The sequence below is a fragment of the Lutjanus erythropterus genome, chromosome 12 (genome assembly GCF_056507025.1).
Source record: "Lutjanus erythropterus isolate fLutEry1 chromosome 12, fLutEry1.hap2, whole genome shotgun sequence".
NCBI lineage: Eukaryota > Metazoa > Chordata > Actinopteri > Lutjaniformes > Lutjanidae > Lutjanus > Lutjanus erythropterus.
The window spans coordinates 19973669-19994129 of NC_139328.1; the positions used below are offsets into that span (position 1 = coordinate 19973669).

At 37.7% G+C, this 20461-nt stretch overlaps 1 protein-coding gene across 2 annotated transcripts; it reads left to right on the forward strand.

The window, feature by feature from the left end:
* Positions 1-448: 448 nt before the first annotated feature.
* ap1m1 (adaptor related protein complex 1 subunit mu 1) lies at positions 449-19235 on the forward strand. 2 transcript variants are annotated; one of them, XM_084732475.1, is made up of 12 exons: positions 449-652; positions 1949-2105; positions 2237-2304; positions 2427-2557; positions 4339-4486; positions 4673-4799; positions 5030-5172; positions 7092-7163; positions 7709-7867; positions 8121-8246; positions 17911-17986; positions 18397-19235. In XM_084732475.1, exons 1-12 carry the CDS (start codon positions 611-613, stop codon positions 18417-18419), a joined length of 1272 nt encoding a protein of 423 aa, XP_084588601.1. In that variant the 5' UTR covers positions 449-610; the 3' UTR covers positions 18420-19235. The 2 variants fall into 2 exon arrangements, with proteins under 2 accessions (XP_084588601.1, XP_084588602.1); XM_084732476.1 differs by lacking the exons at positions 449-652; positions 1949-2105 and having other exon boundaries at positions 2237-2306; positions 2428-2557.
* The last annotated feature ends 1226 nt before the right edge of the window (positions 19236-20461 follow it).

Genomic DNA, 20461 nt, shown 5'->3' on the forward strand with positions numbered 1-20461 from the left:
AGCCAGACAGATGAGAGAAAGTACTGTAAGGCAGCAAGGTGAACAACACATCTGATAATATTACATGTCATTCAGCATACTGGTATAAATGTCATTTTAAAAGACTGTAACACTTAGCATCTTTTTGTCTGCTGCTTTGTTTGCATAGCAAAACATAAGCCATTTACTATGAAGGACTGAAACACCTAAAATAATGAATAAATAAATAAATTCATTCATTCATGCATTCATTAATATGCCCCATTTATTTATTTTGCCCATTTATTTCCCCATTTTATATTTTATTTTTTTATTTATGTAAATCCCCCCCCCCACACACACACACACTGAAATCGTGGTCAAATTTGCCTTTATTGTGAGGGCCCCTTCCATCAGAAAGTTTGAGACCCCTGATGTCATACTTCTCTTTGCAGTACACCCTCCCGGTCGATAGAGGGGGCGCTGGTTAGATGTCCGGATGGTGTCACAAATAGGGAAGGGTGGCTTTCCTCTTTTCGGTATTATGAATGAAAGTCTGTTGTTTGATTTTATCCCTGAACTGGTTGTTATCAAACATTATCAATAAGGTGCTGATCAAACGCTTAACTAAGCTCGCATTAATCAGTTCAAGATGTCTGCCAGTGCGGTGTATGTCTTGGATTTAAAAGGAAAGGTAAGATAACGGAACTGTTGCTACGATGCTAAGCTAACGTTAGCCTAGCTAACACATTCCTCACTGACAGATTATGATGTGGCTCAATCTGCAGTGGGGTAGCTAACGTATCGGCATGGGTTTATATGTTGTGTTAAGATTTTGACTTGTAACTTAAGCCAGTATTTAACCCACCTAATCAAGCAGGTCGGTTTCATATGATGAGTAAAACCGAAAAATGTTAGGCCACGTAATGATGTGAAGAATAACGACAGATACGCTGACTAACAAGCAGGTGACCAGCTGTTAGCATCAGTAGGGGATGTAAAGAGGTGACCAAAACTCCCCTTTAAATTAATCAGTTTCACTTCGCTTTGCGTCTATGCAAAGCATTACAAACATATAATATGATATGACTACAACCTATTTTCAACCATAAGCATCTTCTTGTAAATTCGGTGTAAACGTTATTCACTGATATACATGATATTAAAGATGTATTAAGTTTAATATTTGGTTGTTGGTACTGGCTACTCTGTCTCAGTGGTGTGAAATAGTTTAAGTAACATCTGCATCATGGACTAGAAAACTACTTGTGTACTAGTAATGCACGATATGTATTTTTTCAGCTGATACAGATAACCAATAATTACCTGCTTTCACGACCAGTATCAATAAAATGATCAATAATTTCACCTTTTTGGATTTTAAAAAGAAGTTCATATAGTTTTGACCTAACTAAATCTGACTGACATCATTGTTGCAACAAAATCCAAGAACATCTCTCACTCTTCATATATTATTTTGTATTTTTGTAGTATGTTTCAAAACTGCACAAACACACTGTAGGTTTTATGGAGTATTTTGCCTGAGAATCCAGATTAAATGCTCTGACATAAACTGTAAAATCAGATGTGATTGTATATATTTTATCCATAATGTCATTATTGAATTAATAAATAATAATATAAGTTTCCCATTATGAGACCCAATATTTATTGTGCTGAAGCGATGTATAAAGGTGTTCAGAATTTAAATGTCAGATTTTTTCATCCAGTCCATTTTGTTTGTGCACAAAATGTCAGCCCAAAACTTATCTGATGATGGATTTTTTAAAGATTGTATAGATAAATGAACACATGTGATGTACACACATACAATTGATTTTTGCTATATTGACAACTTTACCACTATTTAATAATTAACAACAGTTTCATTATTATATAATCGTGACAGTTTTTACACTACCACCAGCACTATGCCTGCTTCATAACACTGAGATTGCAAGTTGCACAAATACTTTTCTGTTCCTTTCAGGTCCTGGTGTGCCGAAATTACCGGGGAGATGTGGACATGTCAGAGATTGAGCACTTCATGACACTCCTGATGGACAAAGAGGAGGAGGGGACACTCTCTCCAATCCTAGCTCATGGAGGAGTCCGTTTCATGTGGATCAAACACAACAACCTCTACTGTATCCTTATTTTTCCCTGCATGATATTATTTGAACCTAAAGCAACTCGTCAAAACTTGGTATTATATTTGTCTATGCTGTTTGGATTTTCAACTCTTGTGTGCAGAAATTCTTAACACACATCACATCAGTGGTTGCGACATCCAAGAAAAATGCTAGTGTCTCGCTGGTCTTCTCCTTTTTGTACAAAATTGTGCAGGTAGGACTGTATTCTTTTACCTGCTTTTATCTAGAGCAGGTTTAGATAATTAACAAAGCCATATGCTCTATATTTACAGTGAGGGACCAGCATCATTTTAAAACAGCATTTGTGTTCTTTAGGTTTTTTCAGAGTACTTCAAAGAATTGGAGGAAGAGAGCATCAGAGATAACTTTGTCATCATATATGAGCTGATGGATGAGCTGATGGACTTTGGCTACCCTCAGACCACAGACAGCAAAATTCTGCAAGAGTGAGTATCCTCTTAGCCACAGTCTCACTGTTATTAACTTTCTGTGCATTCATTAGAGATGCAACTAATGAATACTGCCGTTACTGGTTAATCTATGGGTATTATCTGATTGTTATTCAGTCTATAAAATGCCAAAATGAAAACATGACCAATTTTTCTCTTTCCTAGAGTCCAAGTTTATTTTAAACAAGCAATCAAAAACTCAAATTTACTGTATTAACATTGCATTATATACATGTAGCTGACTGCTTTTATCCAAACTGACTTACAGTAAGTGCATTTAACGATGTGGATATGAATAAGGGTGAGCTATCTGGCTAGAAAATAATATCACAGTCTATTTAATTGCAATCACAATCCACAATCTAAATTGCAGTCTTTTATCTCTATTTGGGAAAGCCCTGTCGATTATAGCCAGACTTGAAATAGCCTATGGCTGTCTCAGTTTCCAAGATTAAAACACAATGTTACATTAAAGGTACTACACTGGTTTCAAAATGTTGATTAAAACCTGGATTTAATTTGAAGTTGTGAATAGAAGCCAAAAGATAATCATAAAATAACATATTCGAAGTACTCCAGGGCTTCATCTGGCAATTTTATTTACAGGGGATGTATTTTGGAATATTTTCACATCCCCAGTTAGCCTTTACCACTACTTAGTGTAGGGCCATATGAAAACTGCATTGTGGCTTTTTTAAATTCTCGATTCTGCAATTGTGGCCATGATTACACTATCACAGATGCCAAAGGACCCTAACTTACTGTATTGCTGCCATTAGTCTGTTGCTAGCCCACACAGGCACTGAGCCCCTGTCAAAAGTTACATGTCAACTGGCCAAACAACTTCGCTGGGGGAAACCCTGTGTTCACAGCTCTGTTGCATCGATTTCAGAACATCACCGAAGGAAGTAACTTGTGCAATCAGCGTAGCCATTTAGTTGGCAACATCACTCTGTTTATTTGTTCACATAGAGTGGATCTGCTCGTCAATGAGAATATGTTTGGAAACAGAAATAAGAGGCCATTAAATGCAGCCATTTCTATGATTCACCTGAAAAGTTGATTCTGGAAGCCTTAGACTAGGATCTAAATCTAAACTCGTCATATCGTCAAACCATTTAAACAAACCGTAATAAAACAATAAGACTCTTGCTGGAAATAGCTGCTCTTGTCCGCCTTTTCTTATTCAACAAATGTCTTCACCAAAAACAATGTCAGATGGGGTGCAGGTACTGCCATTTCTAGACTAACAAGGCAGAGCAAACCAAACCATGTGAGAAAACCTGTGAGTTCCAGAGAAATGGTCCCAAATACATAAATTATCAGTTAATACGTTTTAGTCTGTTAAATTCTGAATGATGATTAGTCCTTAACATCCTTATTACAAGTGCTACTTTTTAAAAAGTAGCAAATCACCGTAACTATAATATTAGTTACAGAGTAGCACACAGTGTTTAACTATCATTTTGACTGGTGTAAAGGTTTTGTTTTGATTGATTGATGTGTGGCCGTTAAATCAGGGTTGCTGATTCCTTTTTTCAGCATTGTGATACTAATTGACCGTTTCAACTTGGAGTATTGTGGTTGACACAGACATGTAGTAAACTAACTCTGGATTTCCCCCAGTGTTCTGACTACAGCAATAAGTCAGACAATCCTCCCTGAGTAACCATGAGACTCTCTGTTCTCCTTTGATGCTTTCTGGGAACTCATGGCTGCAGACAGTTGATTTCCTCTTTTCTGTGTTTTGCTTCAATGTTTACATTTTTGTCTCTTAGATACATAACCCAGGAGGGGCACAAGCTGGACACTGGTGCCCCACGACCCCCTGCCACAGTCACCAACGCCGTCTCCTGGAGGTCAGAGGGCATCAAGTACAGGAAGAATGAGGTCTTCCTGGACGTCATTGAGTCAGTCAACCTCCTGGTAGGAACTCCTTCTTTTAGAAGCACTGTGTTGCTTAAGGAATGCTAGTCAGAGTGTATGTAAACTTCCTCCCTGTGTGCGTCACAACATTAGCAGCTGATCTTGCTGTAGTTTCTCTGGATTGCTGTGAGTGATTTCTCTATCCCTCTGTGACCCGCTGACACTTGTAACACCTCTGTTTTTCAGGTCAGTGCAAACGGTAACGTTCTACGTAGTGAGATCGTTGGCTCCATTAAGATGCGCGTCTTCCTGTCCGGAATGCCTGAGTTACGTTTGGGCCTTAATGACAAGGTTCTGTTTGAAAACACTGGACGTGAGTTCTCTCCCATAACAGACTTTGGTCATATTGGGGTAACAAATAATTTGAGTTGGGTGAGGAGCACACAAAGTATTTAAAACAAGGACAGCAGAACGTAAAACATAATACAAAGCATGCTTCAGGCCAATGATTGTAAGTTATAGTGTTTAGACACACTTGATTGTCTTTTAACCATGATTTTAGAATAGATTTTTTTAAATCTCCTCTTGTCTTTTTTCATGTAGGGGGGAAGAGTAAATCAGTTGAGTTGGAGGATGTCAAGTTTCACCAGTGTGTCCGTCTGTCTCGTTTTGAGAATGACCGCACCATCTCCTTCATTCCTCCTGATGGAGAGTTTGAGCTCATGTCCTACCGCCTCAACACTCATGTGAGTACTGTGGTTCGGATACCTGTGTATTCTACCAACAGAGTCTGATAGTTCAATAGGTTGACCCCAGAAAAAGGTGTAAAATGAACAAATTCTGCCACACTTGCTGGTTATTTTCTGAGCTGATACCAGTTTAGTTCCTTGGGTGCTAGCCTTTTTAGATGCCGATTTAGATTTAGGCTTTAGAGGCCATGATATCAACCAGCGACTCAGCTGTGGGAAAACCAGGCTTTAGTGTGTTTGGAATCAAAATCAAAGTACCCAAAGTTCAGCAGAGTACCTCCTATTAGAACCAAATCCTACAGCCCTTCTTAATGCCATATTCTAATAACTCCTGTAAATATCTTAATGGCTCTCCAGTTGGGTATTTTTATTCCTGTGGACCCCAGGAAGTAGCTAATGGGGATCCAAATAAACAAAAGAAATCTGGCAGGGCTAGTGGGATGTGAATGAAAAATAGCAATATGAAGAACTTCATGTAACTTTTTTTCTAAAACAGCAAGTGATTTATAATAAATAATGACACTGAACACTTGACTCAGAACAGCAAATAACACAAATACTGTTGCAACATGGAAAGTTCCCTCTACTGATAGAAGAAGATCTCTGTGCAGTCATAAGGGTGCTACTTTCTGTTTGTTTTTCGGTGAGATAATACCTTTCCCTGATATATTTTACCTGTGAGTGCTTGTTTCCCCAAATCTCTACAACAGCAGTGGCGAGTGAGAGTTGGCTCAGCCCATTAGAGTCAAAAAGGCCACATTAATGGGAAACACACAAGATTGAAACATACCCGAATGTTCCTTTTAAATTCAGTGTGGTAAAAGCAGGTGAATCATGACCCTACACTATAGTAGATTAACTACCTACTGACTTGAACATCTGTAGGATTCCATGTGTCATTTCTTTTCTCTTCAATGTCTCGATGTTGGGGATATCAATTTTGACATGGCAAAATGACATGAAATACAAGAGGCACCTGTTGTCCCCACATGTCCACCGTGCTAGGCAGCGTCTCATAGAGGTTGTCTGATATGTGGCAGACGGAGAGGCTCTGAGTGAGGAGCCCACTGAACTGCATCTCTCAGTCAGCACTGATTTTGTTCCTCAACCTGCTGGCTAGTGAAGCTGTTAGAAGCTGAATGTGTGTGTATATACAAATTAACCTCAAGGCCGACATGCGTAACTGGCCAACAACATTCTCAGTGGTTAACCGATTAACGGTTATAGTTTACACCCCTGTTCAAAATGTAAAGCAGCCCACCAGAACCAAACAGCTAGTTTCACTCTGATTTGTGGTAAATATTTGCAAAAATATTGAGAAAAGATGTTTACAGCAACTTTTTTTGGAAGGCAAAGTCAGTACGCCAGGTAAATATCTATACAGAAAACTGCTGTAAATAATGGAAGAGATGGCTCTCAGCCAAACCAGCCTTTGCTTGAATGAGGATAAACTTTTTCATCATCAAACATCCCACAAGCATTTCAGATACTAAAAGCATGGTCATGAGATGAAATGGAAAATCAAGTGTAATGAGTAATACAGGAGGCCATAGACAAGCAAGCTAGGCATCACATTCTCAATAAAAGTTTCCTAATAGTTTCCAGTCAGCTTGTGGAAAGGGAAGTAGTACAGTAGAGCAGAGGTCTTTTCAGTTATAGCTACGACTTCTTTACAACACTGATAGCACACAACCTGCAAATTTGAGTCTATGACTGTTGGTTGTTTTTGTTGGTAGCTGTAGAAATGCAGCAAATTTATTAATTTAGGCTTTTGTTGCAGTAATACGCGCTTTCCACTAGGTGGTGACTGTGTCATGTGTTGTTTAAACCGTCCTGCATGTTAAATGTAATAGAGCCTGTTGTTTAAAATGAATTAGAGTGTGGGTAAAATATGTGTGTGTTTCTGAATATCTTAGGTGAAGCCCTTGATCTGGATTGAATCTGTAATTGAGAAGCACTCCCACAGTCGGATCGAGTACATGATCAAGGTTTGTCACTTTTTTCCAGTTGATGCATCATTTGTATTGCATGGCTTTGTTAAATACCCGAGTCTGATTGGTCAATCACAGCAAGTTAAGGGCTATGATTTTTGCATGGCAGACTGGTTGCTATGTAAACAGACCATTGCTATGAAGTACAGACTGTTGCTTTAGTCACAGTTCTAACCATAGACTCTGGAGGAGCAATACAATAATTGTTAAATCACTAAAATCATTTATATTTACATAACTGTGTAACAAGCAAGATAATGTACAATGAGCAGGTTATTATTGTGAAATCCCTTTGCCTTGGGACCCTGCATTATCAATTATCCAATAACGAACTGCCCAGACATGATCCCTTACATAACAGCATTGTTGTTATCAAACTTCCACTTATTCAAACTTATTCAGAAAAGAAGATGCAAAACAGAGTTCATCAAAGTGTATTGTAATAATTTTCTAGGCCTTTAAAACTGTAATGAAGCTCTGGTTTATTACCTTGTTTAGGTGTGACATCGTGTTAAACTTGACCTGCTTGTTTCTCATCTCAGGCGAAGAGTCAGTTCAAGAGGCGTTCCACGGCCAACAACGTGGAGATCCACATTCCTGTGCCTACGGATGCTGACTCACCCAAATTCAAGACCACAGTGGGCAGCGTGAAGTGGGTGCCAGAGAACAGCGAGATCGTCTGGTCAATCAAGTCCTTCCCTGTGAGCAGAAAGCATGACTCACGAGTATCATACAGATGGTTATAAAATGACTATGCTTGTGTTGTTAAGTAATGCCAGAATTAGACTTTGGGTTTCATTTTGCTTGTTTTCACCTTCATCTCTTGTCATTGTGGTAAAATGTCAGTTTCTGCATTTGTCCTGTTGGTTTAAGCTCATGATAACTTGATTTATCTTGATTGTACACCGGATGTCTCTAGAGTTTTATAGAGATTTTTGTTGTGACGTGACGCAGGGTGGAAAGGAGTACTTGATGCGAGCCCATTTCGGCCTGCCGAGTGTAGAGGCTGAAGACAAGGAGGGGAAACCACCAATCAGTGTCAAGTTTGAGATTCCATACTTCACCACCTCAGGCATCCAGGTATGTCCAGCACACATGCACACACACATGACCTTTGTCAGCCAATAACTTCTCAAGCATTTCTTTAACCTACGTGCAGAAGCATGTGGTGGTAGAGCTAAAATAAGATGAAATGTAATGGAGAGAGAGAGAGAGAGAGATAATAGCAAGATTCTTCCAGCTGCTGAAAATTCTTAAACATGTGACTTTTAATGTAATTTGTAAAAATTGATTGATTTATTATTTAATATCAGCTCAGCCAGGTTATGTAAGGTGTTAAGTCTACTTACAGACAGATGACACATTTTGAAACACGAAACTTTGTTTTGTTTTCCTTTAATTTGTCATCCTTTCCTAGAATGCTATCACAAACATACATTTGGTGGTTTATAGCATGATAACATCTGATTTAATGTGATGAAAAATGAAATAGGGCCCAATGATTTTGGGAATACCAAAAGTGCATATGAATATGTCATTACCACAGCTGTAAATGGCTTGAAAAGTTTGAAAATATATCTTGAAAATGGTTGAAAAGTGCTTGAATTTGAATTTGGAAAAGGTGCAAGAATCCAACGTATGAATTAGGACAAAACGTCATTTTACTAAATCTGTTTACAGTCTGTCAAACTGTATTTATCATTCCTATACGGTAAACCATCTGGGAGCAGATTCAAGCAAATGGTGCACCTGCTTGCGCAGTCCAAATATCTTGTGGTTTTCTGTTGTTTCTCTGTCATCCTGTATTTAGAATTTATGGCACGTAGCAGCGTCTCTCAGATGTACTCCCTCTGCAGAACAGGAATTCAAACAATTCATATTTGTCCTGTTTTTGACCAGAGAGGGCAGTAAGGGAGCACTGTTGAGCTGTGAGTTTGTGGTAGAGAAAATTTCTACTGTTGAACAAACCAGAAAGCAGCTGCTCATCAACATGGCCTTGGCCCTCTGAGATTACTTTAATCACAGTGATATAAAATGTCTTTTTTAGTTACAGGTAAGTAGATTCATTGGGTTTTGATTGTGATTCCCATGAGACTGGGAGGAGAAAATAATGTTTTTCCTTCATGTTTGAATGAAAACTCATGCTGACCACAGACTTACACAGATGTGCTGCACTTACTGTATAATCACAGTTGTCCTGTGATTATATGTGCAGCACCACAGTAACACAAAATTAAGTTTTCCCATGTCTTGATGTGAGGAAACAGTGGCAACTTGACAAACTTCATTTGAAAATATCATATGACGGCCTGAAAAGAAAAAATAGTGTCCTGTACAGGTACATTTACATAATTACAGCTCAGCACTACATTAAAACTATCTAATTTGACTTTGTGCTTTATTATATAAACTAGAATATTCCCAAGTGATGTTTAAACTAGAAGTTTTAAAATTCTGGCTCATTCATTTAAATGTTAGTTTTCTATGAACATCAGACAGATCATCAATGCCACTGCTTTAAATAACGAGGACAGTTTAAATGAAAAGACGTTGAAATTATGGCTTATGGAGTTTAATGCATAGAGCAGAGTTAAAATGAAAATCACAGGAAAAATATTTTTTTTTTATTCCTTCCCTGTAGATTTTATGTATACACTTGAACATAAACTTTATTTAAACTTTTTTTTTTGATTCTCAGTTCACAAATCTGTAGAGCTGCAATGATTAGTTGATTAATTGGGTCCTTGTCAGTAATCTGCAGTTATTTTGATTATTGATCGGTTTGAGTCATATTTTAAGAAACTGTTCAGATTTTGTGATTTCTGCTTCTCACATGTGAATACTTTCTGGTTTCTTTAGTCATCTTAGACACTAAACTGAATATCTTTGAGTTGTGGATAAGACATTTGAGAACAGTGATAGACATTTTTCACTATTTATAGATCAAACAACTAGTTAATGAATTGAAAAAATAATCGACAGATTAATGAATAATGGGAATAATTGTTAGTTGCAGTCCTACTCCACATACAGTCAACCTCTCCACCGACAGTGCTCTTATATTTTCAATCTAGTTATTGCAGATAATGAGTTTTTATGAGTATGTGGTGAACTGTAATCACACTGTAATTACAAAACGTGCCTTAAAAAGCAGGTGCGTACATCTTTGTCTTTTGTAAACAATAGTTCATTCCTAAAACCAAACATTCAAGATGGATTATGAATCATTGCTCAAGCACTGTTTATAAGTCTGCTTGTTAAAGAATATAGGCAGTAGATCCCTACAACAGCTGAACTGAGCACTAATGAATAAAGGGGTATGAGCATTCATATTGTGTACAGACTTTGTATTTCACTACCTACTTTAAAAAAAAACAGCACATTTTTAACAATGAGCTCATCTTCTCCACCGATGAGGGCCCAAATCTCTCCTTCTAAGACTCTTTTATTTACTTCTTAAGTTCTAATACTGCTTTCTGCATAACTGTCATTAAAAGAGCTACAAGGTCATATTTTCCAGCTTCTCCACATTTCCTATGATAGTCAATAAAACATTATTAAGTTGTTCAGACATTATGCAGCCCACTCGGAAACAAGACGCTCAAACCCACGTTAATTGAAATATATAATATTTTTAATTGGGGCGGTTTTGGCAGCATAAGAATGCTTGTCATTTTCCAAAGGTAATTTGGCAGCTGAAACAAATAATCTGCTTTTCCTTCCTTCCTTTCAAATCTTTACCAATCCATAAATGAACAGATGCTCAAATAAAAGCAAAGTGCATTAACTCATATGTCTTTCAAACACATATAAACAAGTCCAGTTGCCCTCGATTTAATTTTTTCTTGAGATTGACCTGGTCGAATGAGAACATTCACAGATATTAAGTCAAAGTTCAGCAACAAAGTCAGGTGTGCAGGCGCTTTGCATTTCCATGAGCTACACTCCTATCTTATGTTATGTTAGAGGTAGAAAAATGGTTTTAACTTTTAATACTATTTCTAAAAATGTTTTCATGGGTATTTCTAACTCTTTTATGGTCACACCCAGAAAAACAATCCTTTCCATTAAAGTAATTTTCTTTTACACATTCTCTTCTTACGGAGCAGAGCAGTGTATAAAATCTGAGAAATAAAACATTCTACATACAAGATAAACATTTTTTAAGATGATAATTAATTTAAGGTCATATAAAAACAACACAAAGTCATGTGATACATAGTGCACTCTTACACTAGAACTAGATCAGACTTGCTCATCTGTTTGGTTAATGGTTCCTCTTTTTGTGGTTTTCTACAAACCATTGCTGACTTGTGTTTAAACACAAGAAAAACTTTAGTATGTTCCCTTCACTTCAATCTGGACACACCCTTTGGGCAAAAGTGTCCAGTGATCACAGTGAAGTGGTCAAATGCTACAACTGTTACTGTGCTTAAATATGACTTTTAGTCCAAAAAAAAAAAAAGTTAATTAATTAAAAAAATTAAAAAAATGTTCAACAACAAATTATTTCAACAAGTATACAATGGAATAACTTTTAATTCACCATATTGATAACAGTTTCTGATCAGAAAATGTTGTATTCCAAGGCAATATTAAGTGTTTGAAAAGAAGTCTTAACCATACTACCATTACCATTAATGGAGATCTCAACTGATGGGCAAGTTTAAAAAAAAAAATTTGCACAGTCATCCAACCTTTTGAAGTATTCATTTACACTATTCTGTTCAGTTGGCCGTTGGAGCTGAAGTAAATTTTGAAATTATAGAATGAAACCTATGAAACCGTAAACAGACTAAATGTCGTTAAATCTGTAACTTCCTGGAAGGAAGCCACCTGAAAAGGTCTGGTTCTGAAAACCGCAGTGCACCTTGGGGACTTTTTTTTTTTTTTCTTTTTTACTTATACTTAAAGAGATGGTGTGACATGTGTCAGTCAGGTTGAAGTAACTGCAACAAAAAAGATGTGACATCTCAAAATATTGTCTATGCAACATTTTTCTAATAAACAATGTGTAGACTCATAAAAATACTTAGCCTATTAATTACTTATGACCCACTAAAAGTGTGTGGCGGTGTCTGTTTCAGCAGAGACCCTGCCTTCTCTGCCTGTATTTTCTCATTTTCACGTTTTGCTGTAGTCGGTACACCTTTGTGTTTCAGCCTCTTTGGCAGTGGTGTAAAGCCCCCAGCCAATACAACTTGCAGGTTTTGAGGTTGGACTCCTTGTATACGCACAAAATCCAGTGTTATACAGAGGTGTGTTTATTTGTGCTTCAGGCAGTAATCACTGTAAAACAACAAAAAAGAAAATGACGTTTTATTTCTCTGATTCACTATTTTATTCTATTCTATTCTAGTTCTCAGTCTTTGTCCCTCGCCCTCTTGTCGCGTTTGTTGAGCTGGTGAGGAGGGGCTAACCTTAAATGGTGTGTAGCAGATTCTACCTTTAACCACACAGCTTGATTTGTAGTTTTGACTGTTAGTATTTGAAAGAAAACAACTTATAGTCGTGTTTTAGAACTTAAACAGTTCGTCCTAAAATGAGAAATACATATTTTTCTAACCTGTGGTGCTATTTATTCATCTAGGTTGATTTGGTGTGACTTGCAGACTTTTGGAGATATCAGTTGTCGAGATGTCAGCATTCTGTCAGATGTACAGAACTAGATGGCACTCAGCTTGTGGTGCTCAAACCGCCAAAAAATACACCAAAAAACTCAACAGCAATGTTTCTCTTTCCAGAAATCATGACTTGGTTACGCAAGATAATCCACAGACCTTGTTGTGAGCAGTTCCATGTAGATGGACTGTGAGATAATGGGTGTAGTTCAATAGAGAGAAAATAGTTCCTATATGAAACTGCTCACAACAAGGTCTGTGGAGTAACTGGGTCATGACTTCTGGAAAAATGATTTTAAACTTAGAAACAATACCAGCATACTCAGTACTTCTTTTAATACCACAAAAAAAGGAAAAAAACAGTCACAGAACAGTGATTTGTGATGCTCAAGCCAAATTTCAGTAGGACAGTAATAAGGTCTTGGGGTCTTGAAAAAGCAAATTTTTTTAAAGTTTCTGTACTGTAATTTGATACTATAATTAATGCATATTGTATTGTTTTAAACACATGGTATTGAAAAAGTATCGATACTTTTAACAAGCTTACTGTTGAGTTTTTAAATTTTTTTTCACCACAAGCCAAGTTTTTCTTTTACATTGGAGAGAAGGCAGGCATCTCTACAGCAAACTCAGCCGCTCAAGCAAATCTAAATGGATAAACAGCTACAGGTACGATTTCTGGGTGAACTACCCTTTAAGCAATTACTGGAAATAATGTTGCCCATTGGTATTTAGTATCTACAAGTATGGCCTTAAAATATCAGAATTAGTGCTTTAGTTGTAGCAATTCACTAATTCCCAAGATGTTGTATTTTTCACAGTACCTCTACTTTCTGTCCGACCCAAAAGCTTTAAAAACTCTTTGCTCAGCAGTGACGCTGTGGTGCACCCATCTTCTCAGAGGCAACCTATTAAGAGCCGTATTCCCATCGAACCCTTGTGTCAGGCCAGTAACCTTCCCCTTATTACAGGGCAACAGCAGACTGGCTCTCAGACTCTAATGTAGCCAGTAACACCACTCTGTACGTGTGAGAAGAGGCTGTGAAGTTTAATTAGACACATGTAAATATCAAAGCATGAGAAAGTTCCTCTTAACTCCACCACTAAGTGTAGGGGAGAGCACATGTGAAGTGTGTATGATGCACGTAACTGCACCTTATAAATCTGACTAGAAATGGAGTAACCCCACACTTTGGCCGAGTGGCAATAAGAGTAGAACTGTAGTTACATTTTCAAATCTCACGTCTTGGTGATGTCGAGGGAATCCAAACAAGTTGGCAGATGCATTCTGGGTTCTAGCATCTACCGAAAGCCTGATAAATCCAGACCACACATGTAGTCTGTACTTACCAAACGAGATACAGCAAACATCCTCCGTTCCTCTTCTCATCTTACAAGCCATAATGATATTTTGTGGAGGATGGCTTTTGATGCCGTTTTGCTGACTGCGTACCCACGGTCAGGACGACTGCATGTTTGGCTGCTGGCTTCAGGGAGAAGTGCTGCGCAGGCAAACTCGGTGATCCCGTGTCTGTGTGTTTGTCGTCATGTGTCTGCTGGCCACAGTGCTGTCCTGCTCTCTCTGACCTCACTATGTAGTGGAAGGTAATAACAAGGCGGCCACTGCACAGGCCTTACCAGAAGCCCGCCGCACAAATTCCTGCCCTGTCTGTCCTGCTTTCAGCTGGGAACCGGCCTGATGGAGACATGGCACGGTAAAATCTCCCAGAGAGGGGTCGCATCAGCCTTAAAATGGCTACGCTCTCATGCCCGCTAATTGTGAGAGCACAGATCTGACTTTTTTTTCTTCTATTAGAGAGGTTTGTGTGAGTTGTTACTGCAAAAGCACACTAAAGCATGAGAGACGTCTGTAATTATTTTTGTCCTGCACAGTGACATATTTATTTCGAAGTAGAGCAAGTCCTCAGTGTCGTAGAATTTAAGTTAATCGAGTACAGCCACAATTCCTAAAAATTGGGTTGCTGAGTAAAACTAAAAACCTAATTCGATGATTTACAAACACTTTTTGACTTGTATTCAGTTGAATACAGTGCAAGGACGAGATATTTTAATGTTCAAACTGATAAACCTTATTGTTTCTGTAAATATTCACTCATGCTGAATTTGATGCTTGAAACATCTCAAAAAACAAGTACAGGGACAACAAAACACCGAGAAAGTTATGAAATGCTCAAAAAATACCTGTTTACACATACATTTCGCAGGTTATTAAACAGGTTATTGGTAACAGGTGACTGCCAGTTGCTCAGGCTCAGAGATGGATTGACCTCTGTGACGGTACAGGGGTATGCTAGTGTTAGATAACTTCTAATATCTGTGATGGCTCCATTAATGCTAAAAGGTACATACAGGTTTTGGAGCAACATATGACGCCATCCAAACAATGTCTTTTTCAGGGACGTCCCTGCTTATTTCAGCAAGACAATGCCAAGCCACAGTCTGCATGTGTTACAAACAGCCTGGCTTCACAATGATTTTGGATACTAGACTGGCCTGCTTGCAGTCCAGATCTGTCTCCCATTGAAAATTTGTGGTGCATTATGAAGCACAAAATACAACAACAAAGACCCCTGAAGTCACACATCAAGCAAGAATAAGAACGAATTTCACTTTCAGAACTTTAACAATTGGTGTCCTCAGTTCCCAAACATTTACTGAGTGTGGTTAAATGTGGTGTATCACGGTGGTAAACATGCTCTGGTCCCAACCTTTTTGGAGCATGTTGCAGACCTCAAATTCAGACAGTGTATATTATATATTAAATATCTTGTATTTGTACCATTTTCAATTGAATGTAGGTCAAAGGTTGTGCAAATCATTGCACTCTGTTTTTATTTGTTTTACTCAATGTTCCAACTTTTTTTGAATTTGGGTTGTAATATTTTATCTTTTATAAAGAAGACACCATAAATCTAACTAACGTGGGTAGATTGTTACAGTGACTGTGTTTTTTTTTCTCCACCTGACTGGGAAGAACGATGTGCAATCATGTTCATTCGTGGTCAGAATGGCAGGGTATTTTTAGAGTCTCTTCTCGAAATTCAGCTCTGTGGTAACACTGCTCTGGTGAAATATCGGTTAATGGCTTGTGAAAGTTGTATCTTGATTATGCTGATGTGCATATTTTTTCCTTGCAGTCGTCGAAAAACAGTATGTTACAGTTATGTAAATTCACTGTGTGTCCCTTGAAAGCTGTTCTGTATCTGTTTCCCCCTTCTCAGTGTGACTCATACTACTACTTCCTCATCAACAACACTTCTCTTACTACAACCTACAACTTTCTAAAAGTTTAAAAGAGTATGCCACTCAAAATGTATCTTTAGAGCATCGAATACTTACTGACTGTAGTCTTGAAAGATGGCTCTGAAAAGTTTTGTAGCTTACGCTTCATACATCCACTGCAAAGAAGCAACAGATCACAACGGTGACAGTCAAAATGTTTTTATCAAAATATTAATAGAAAGTTCTCAAACCACTTCTGCAGCATAATACACTTAAACATTATTGCTCTTTATGTTTAATATGGGACAAGGAATACAAATTACAAATGATCAAAATACTTCTTCTAGCAGAACTATTGAGCTATGAGGAGGTGATAATGGACACAGAAGTTGTTTAGTTGCGGTACATCATTTTATTCACTATATGCAACATTCTATACTGTATTCTACGGCTGCACAATTAATCAAAACATTCTATATAATATACTATATATATAAATATTATGCAGCATGGCCATATGTAACATTCAAATTGCAGAAGCTGGCATTTTTTGATAAAGGAAAAATGGCACTATATTGAAGTGCTGTAGTGCTGCAGAGATGTCCTGATCTACAAATCTTGTTCAACAGATGTAAGAAATTATTTGTTTTTGGTACAGACAAAAGTCACATGATTTTAATAGATTTTTTTTTAAATGAAAATGAAAATTGTGATGCAAAAATGATCATTGCCACTCATTGTGAGTCATATCGTAATCGCAATATCTCTCCAAATAATCACAACATGATTTTTCTTTTACTATATTGTGAAGCATCATTATTGAAGAAGTCAACATACTTTTACTATAATTAAATTCATTTTAAATATTTATTTACATATAGTTCATTAAAACTGCAACTTAACAGCATTAGTGACAAACTTCGCAAACAAAATCAAAATGCTTTTCAAAATCTTATTTATTTTTTTTTTTGTTGCTGTGATCTTTTTTTGAGCTGTCACACCACTGCCTACAATTTATTTTATTTTTTTTTTGTAGCTGTGAAATCCATCTCCTTGTCCCTTTGTGCAGAGCTTTGTGGAAGAAGAGTGTACAGCAGCAGTACATTCAAAAATCAAGTGTTTTTTGCGTGTGCATACTGACAGTTACTGACAGAAACTATACTTAGTTTAGCTATGGAGTGCTTGTTTAGAAGTAGTGGCTTCAAACCTGTCATCCTTTTAATGGGTAGTAATTGCATTTTCTCTTTTTGTCTGCAAGAGCTGCAAGGATTAGTGATTTAATCAAATAGGTGTCAATGATTTCAATAATCAAAACACTGTTTTGAGTCTTTTTTTCAAGAAAAAACATCTGAATTTTATGATTTCATCTTCTCAAAAGTTAATATCTTCTGGTTTGTTTAGCCTTCTATGACCGTAAGCTAAACGTCTTTGGATTATTCAACATTTTTCTGACATTTTATGGACCAAATAACTTATCGATTCATCAAGGAAATGACCGACGGATTAATCAATCATGAAAATAATCTTTAGTTGCAGCCATAGTGTCTGCATGTCGAAACTTTGCAGTCCAAAGACATGCAAGTCACAGTAGGTGAATTTTCAGCTCTAAATTTCCCATAGGTGGGTGTATTTTTATATTTTGGTTTGTTTGCATGTGTTAGGCTGTCAAATCTGTCCTTGGTATATCATGGCTCTCTCCTAGTGCATGCTGGGATGGGCTTTAGCAAGACTATGGATGAGAAATTTTTAGGATTAGATAGTTTTATCTATCCCTTCCCTGCAAAATTAAGCTGATATCATCAAATGACTTTTTGCATATTCTGTTGATTATTAAAGAAATTTGCCAGTCATTAAGCTTTTCCTTTTTTTTTCTTCAAAAGGTGCGTTATCTGAAGATCATTGAGAAGAGTGGATATCAGGCCCTTCCATGGGTGCGCTACATCACCCAAAATGGAGGTAGGTTAAGAGTTCAGTCATGCTTGTGCACTGCACTGTGCCCATATGTGCAGTTATTAGGCAACAGTTGGGCAATACAGTGCAATGTGGTGGGAACCAGCCGTGTACTGATGCAGTTCTATGAAAAGGGGATACAGTCCAGAACATGAGGCAATGTGGCAACGTCCTGCGAAATGTGAGAAAGTGAAGGTTTTTTTTGTTGAGCTTCCCTGAACTTCATAGTGAGATTACCAAGGTTGCACATGTTGGTCTTTTTGCTAATGTTGCCACTAATTGCCAAACATCCTCATCTCATTTCCTTTGTATTCCATTCATTCTGGGTGGAAAGCATCAGCTGCCTCCACGTGATTTCTCTCTGATTCCTTCTTTTCTTTGTCCATTTGATTAAGTCTTATCCATTTCCTCCTCAGATTACCAGCTCCGGACTCAGTAGGCAGCAGGCAGGTGGAGATGCGAGGGGGCGGAGTCGAGCCCAGCCGCTAATGTGCTATCAATGGCAGGTGTCAAGTCACGAGACCAGAGGACTGTCAGTATCTACTTTTTGTTTTTTTTTTTTGTTTTTTTTTTTGTATTTGTTGAAGTTTTATTAATTTCTGATCAATGCAAATATTAGATGGAGCCTCGGTTTAGATGAGGTTTAAAAAACAGCGTAATTATGTTTTACTACTGTGTGGCTCCGAATGTGAGCAAACGCCAAGGAGAGCAGGAGTAATGTTTACATCCAGCCCATAAAGTGCAAAGACACACAATCTATCACAGTGCGTCTAAAAAGAGTATTGTTACAATTCACACTTTAAGTTACTGTAATCACCTCCACACAGGTTAATAAGGCACTCTCCGGTCAGTCTGAGTATGATGTATTTTATATGAAGCTGCTTTGTTCTGCCACAATTCCCGTTTGTTGATTATCTGTATATATCTGTTACATGTTGATGAACTTCAGTGTTATTTGTTTGATAACTGTAAATTAAAAAGCAAAGTTCTCTCTTTGTATTATCGCCTCCATGTGATGCCATTGATACGTGCCAGAGCCCCGCCTTCCTGCACGGCTGTAGTGCTTTTTATTTGTCATTTCGACTCCTTTGACATTCAGCTTTGCAGTAAATAATGAAATGCGGTCAGTTTTGAGTTGCACAGTAAATAGAATTCCAGTTGTAAATCCCTCTTTTCCACCCCGACACCTGTTTCCCTTCTGCCCGTCTGTAGCCACATTATTTTAAATCATTAAATGTCTATTTAGAGAAAACTGTTCCATCGTCTCCTTGCGTCATTTCATGTGTGACGTCACAGTGTCATCTGCAGGCATCTGTCACACAAACCAATGAGAAATGCTGAATTGAGGGGAAAACTCTGAGGAGGGGGGTTTCCTGTATCAGGCCTGTGGTTGAAGCAGAACCCTGGATGGTTCTTTCCACCCCATCCTGGAGGTCTTTTCAAACAGTGCGACTCTTAATACCCAGGGTGCCGTGATATCATAGGCAATTGAGTGCCAGCACTCCGTAAACATGCAGGAGAGCTGGGAAGGATGTGACTCAAGCTGTGGTCAGCGGTCGTAGACGTGCGAGTGAGAAATGCGGGATGGACCAGCACAGACCGTCTATTGTTTGTGCCAAGCCAGACTGCAGTGGTCCTGCATGAGGTCATTCCTTAAGTTAGTCTTGTAAGGGGACTGTGATATTCTCAATACATGTGAGTCACTCAGAGCAGGTGCTGAAGGTTCATTTCACTGCAACCTGAAATGCCAGATTTGCTCTTATTACTTGTCATGTGATTGACATGGGATGTGAGTCTGTGAGTGGTGTTGCAGTGAGATTATTCAGGGTTCAGCGTTAATGTTGTAGGTCAGTATTAGGGATGCCTCCAAATCTTAATATTTTATTTGGGTATGCACAAATATTGTGATGGAAACAGATATTTGTTCTCCCCAAAGTTGCTCATTATTATTCTGGAAAAGAAATTCCAAAATGCAATGCAGTAGCATAAAGAAAAATACTTTATTTTTATCGAAGTACATTTAAGACACAAGTACTTTGTTTTAATATTATAATATTAAAGTAGATGTATAATATTCCAGTGCTATAAACTGCAGTCAGATTAACATATCAAGAAACAAATACAGCGTCATTGCAATTTAAGATTTTCCCCCTTCATTGAAGGATAGTTTTTATATTGCTACTGTAGAAGTTCCTATTTCCAAAGCAAAATACCATCTTTTAACTTATAAAACTTTTTCTTTTCACTTTCTTATTGCTCAGTATCCTACAATTTGTCAGATTCAAGGTGACTTCTGGTATAATCCACTCCCACTTCTTCTGTCTGAATCCAGATACAGAAACAGATACTTTTATTGGTTAAACAGATACAAATAATGACTGTGCACGTCTAGTCACAACTCGTCCAAAGTCGGTGTTTACTTGCCTCTATACAAATTGTTTATTTGTTTACAGTTATCAAATGATTTCAATAAGCCACCAG

Excerpts from the sequence above, each read along its gene's own strand:
- ap1m1 (XM_084732475.1), top strand. The coding sequence starts at position 611 with ATGTCTGCCAGTGCGGTGTATGTCTTGGATTTAAAAGGAAAG. Across the intron at positions 2,305-2,426 it reads TTTTGTACAAAATTGTGCAG|GTTTTTTCAGAGTACTTCAA; the intron begins GTAGGACTGTAT and ends TGTGTTCTTTAG. Across the intron at positions 7,868-8,120 it reads GGTCAATCAAGTCCTTCCCT|GGTGGAAAGGAGTACTTGAT; the intron begins GTGAGCAGAAAG and ends GACGTGACGCAG.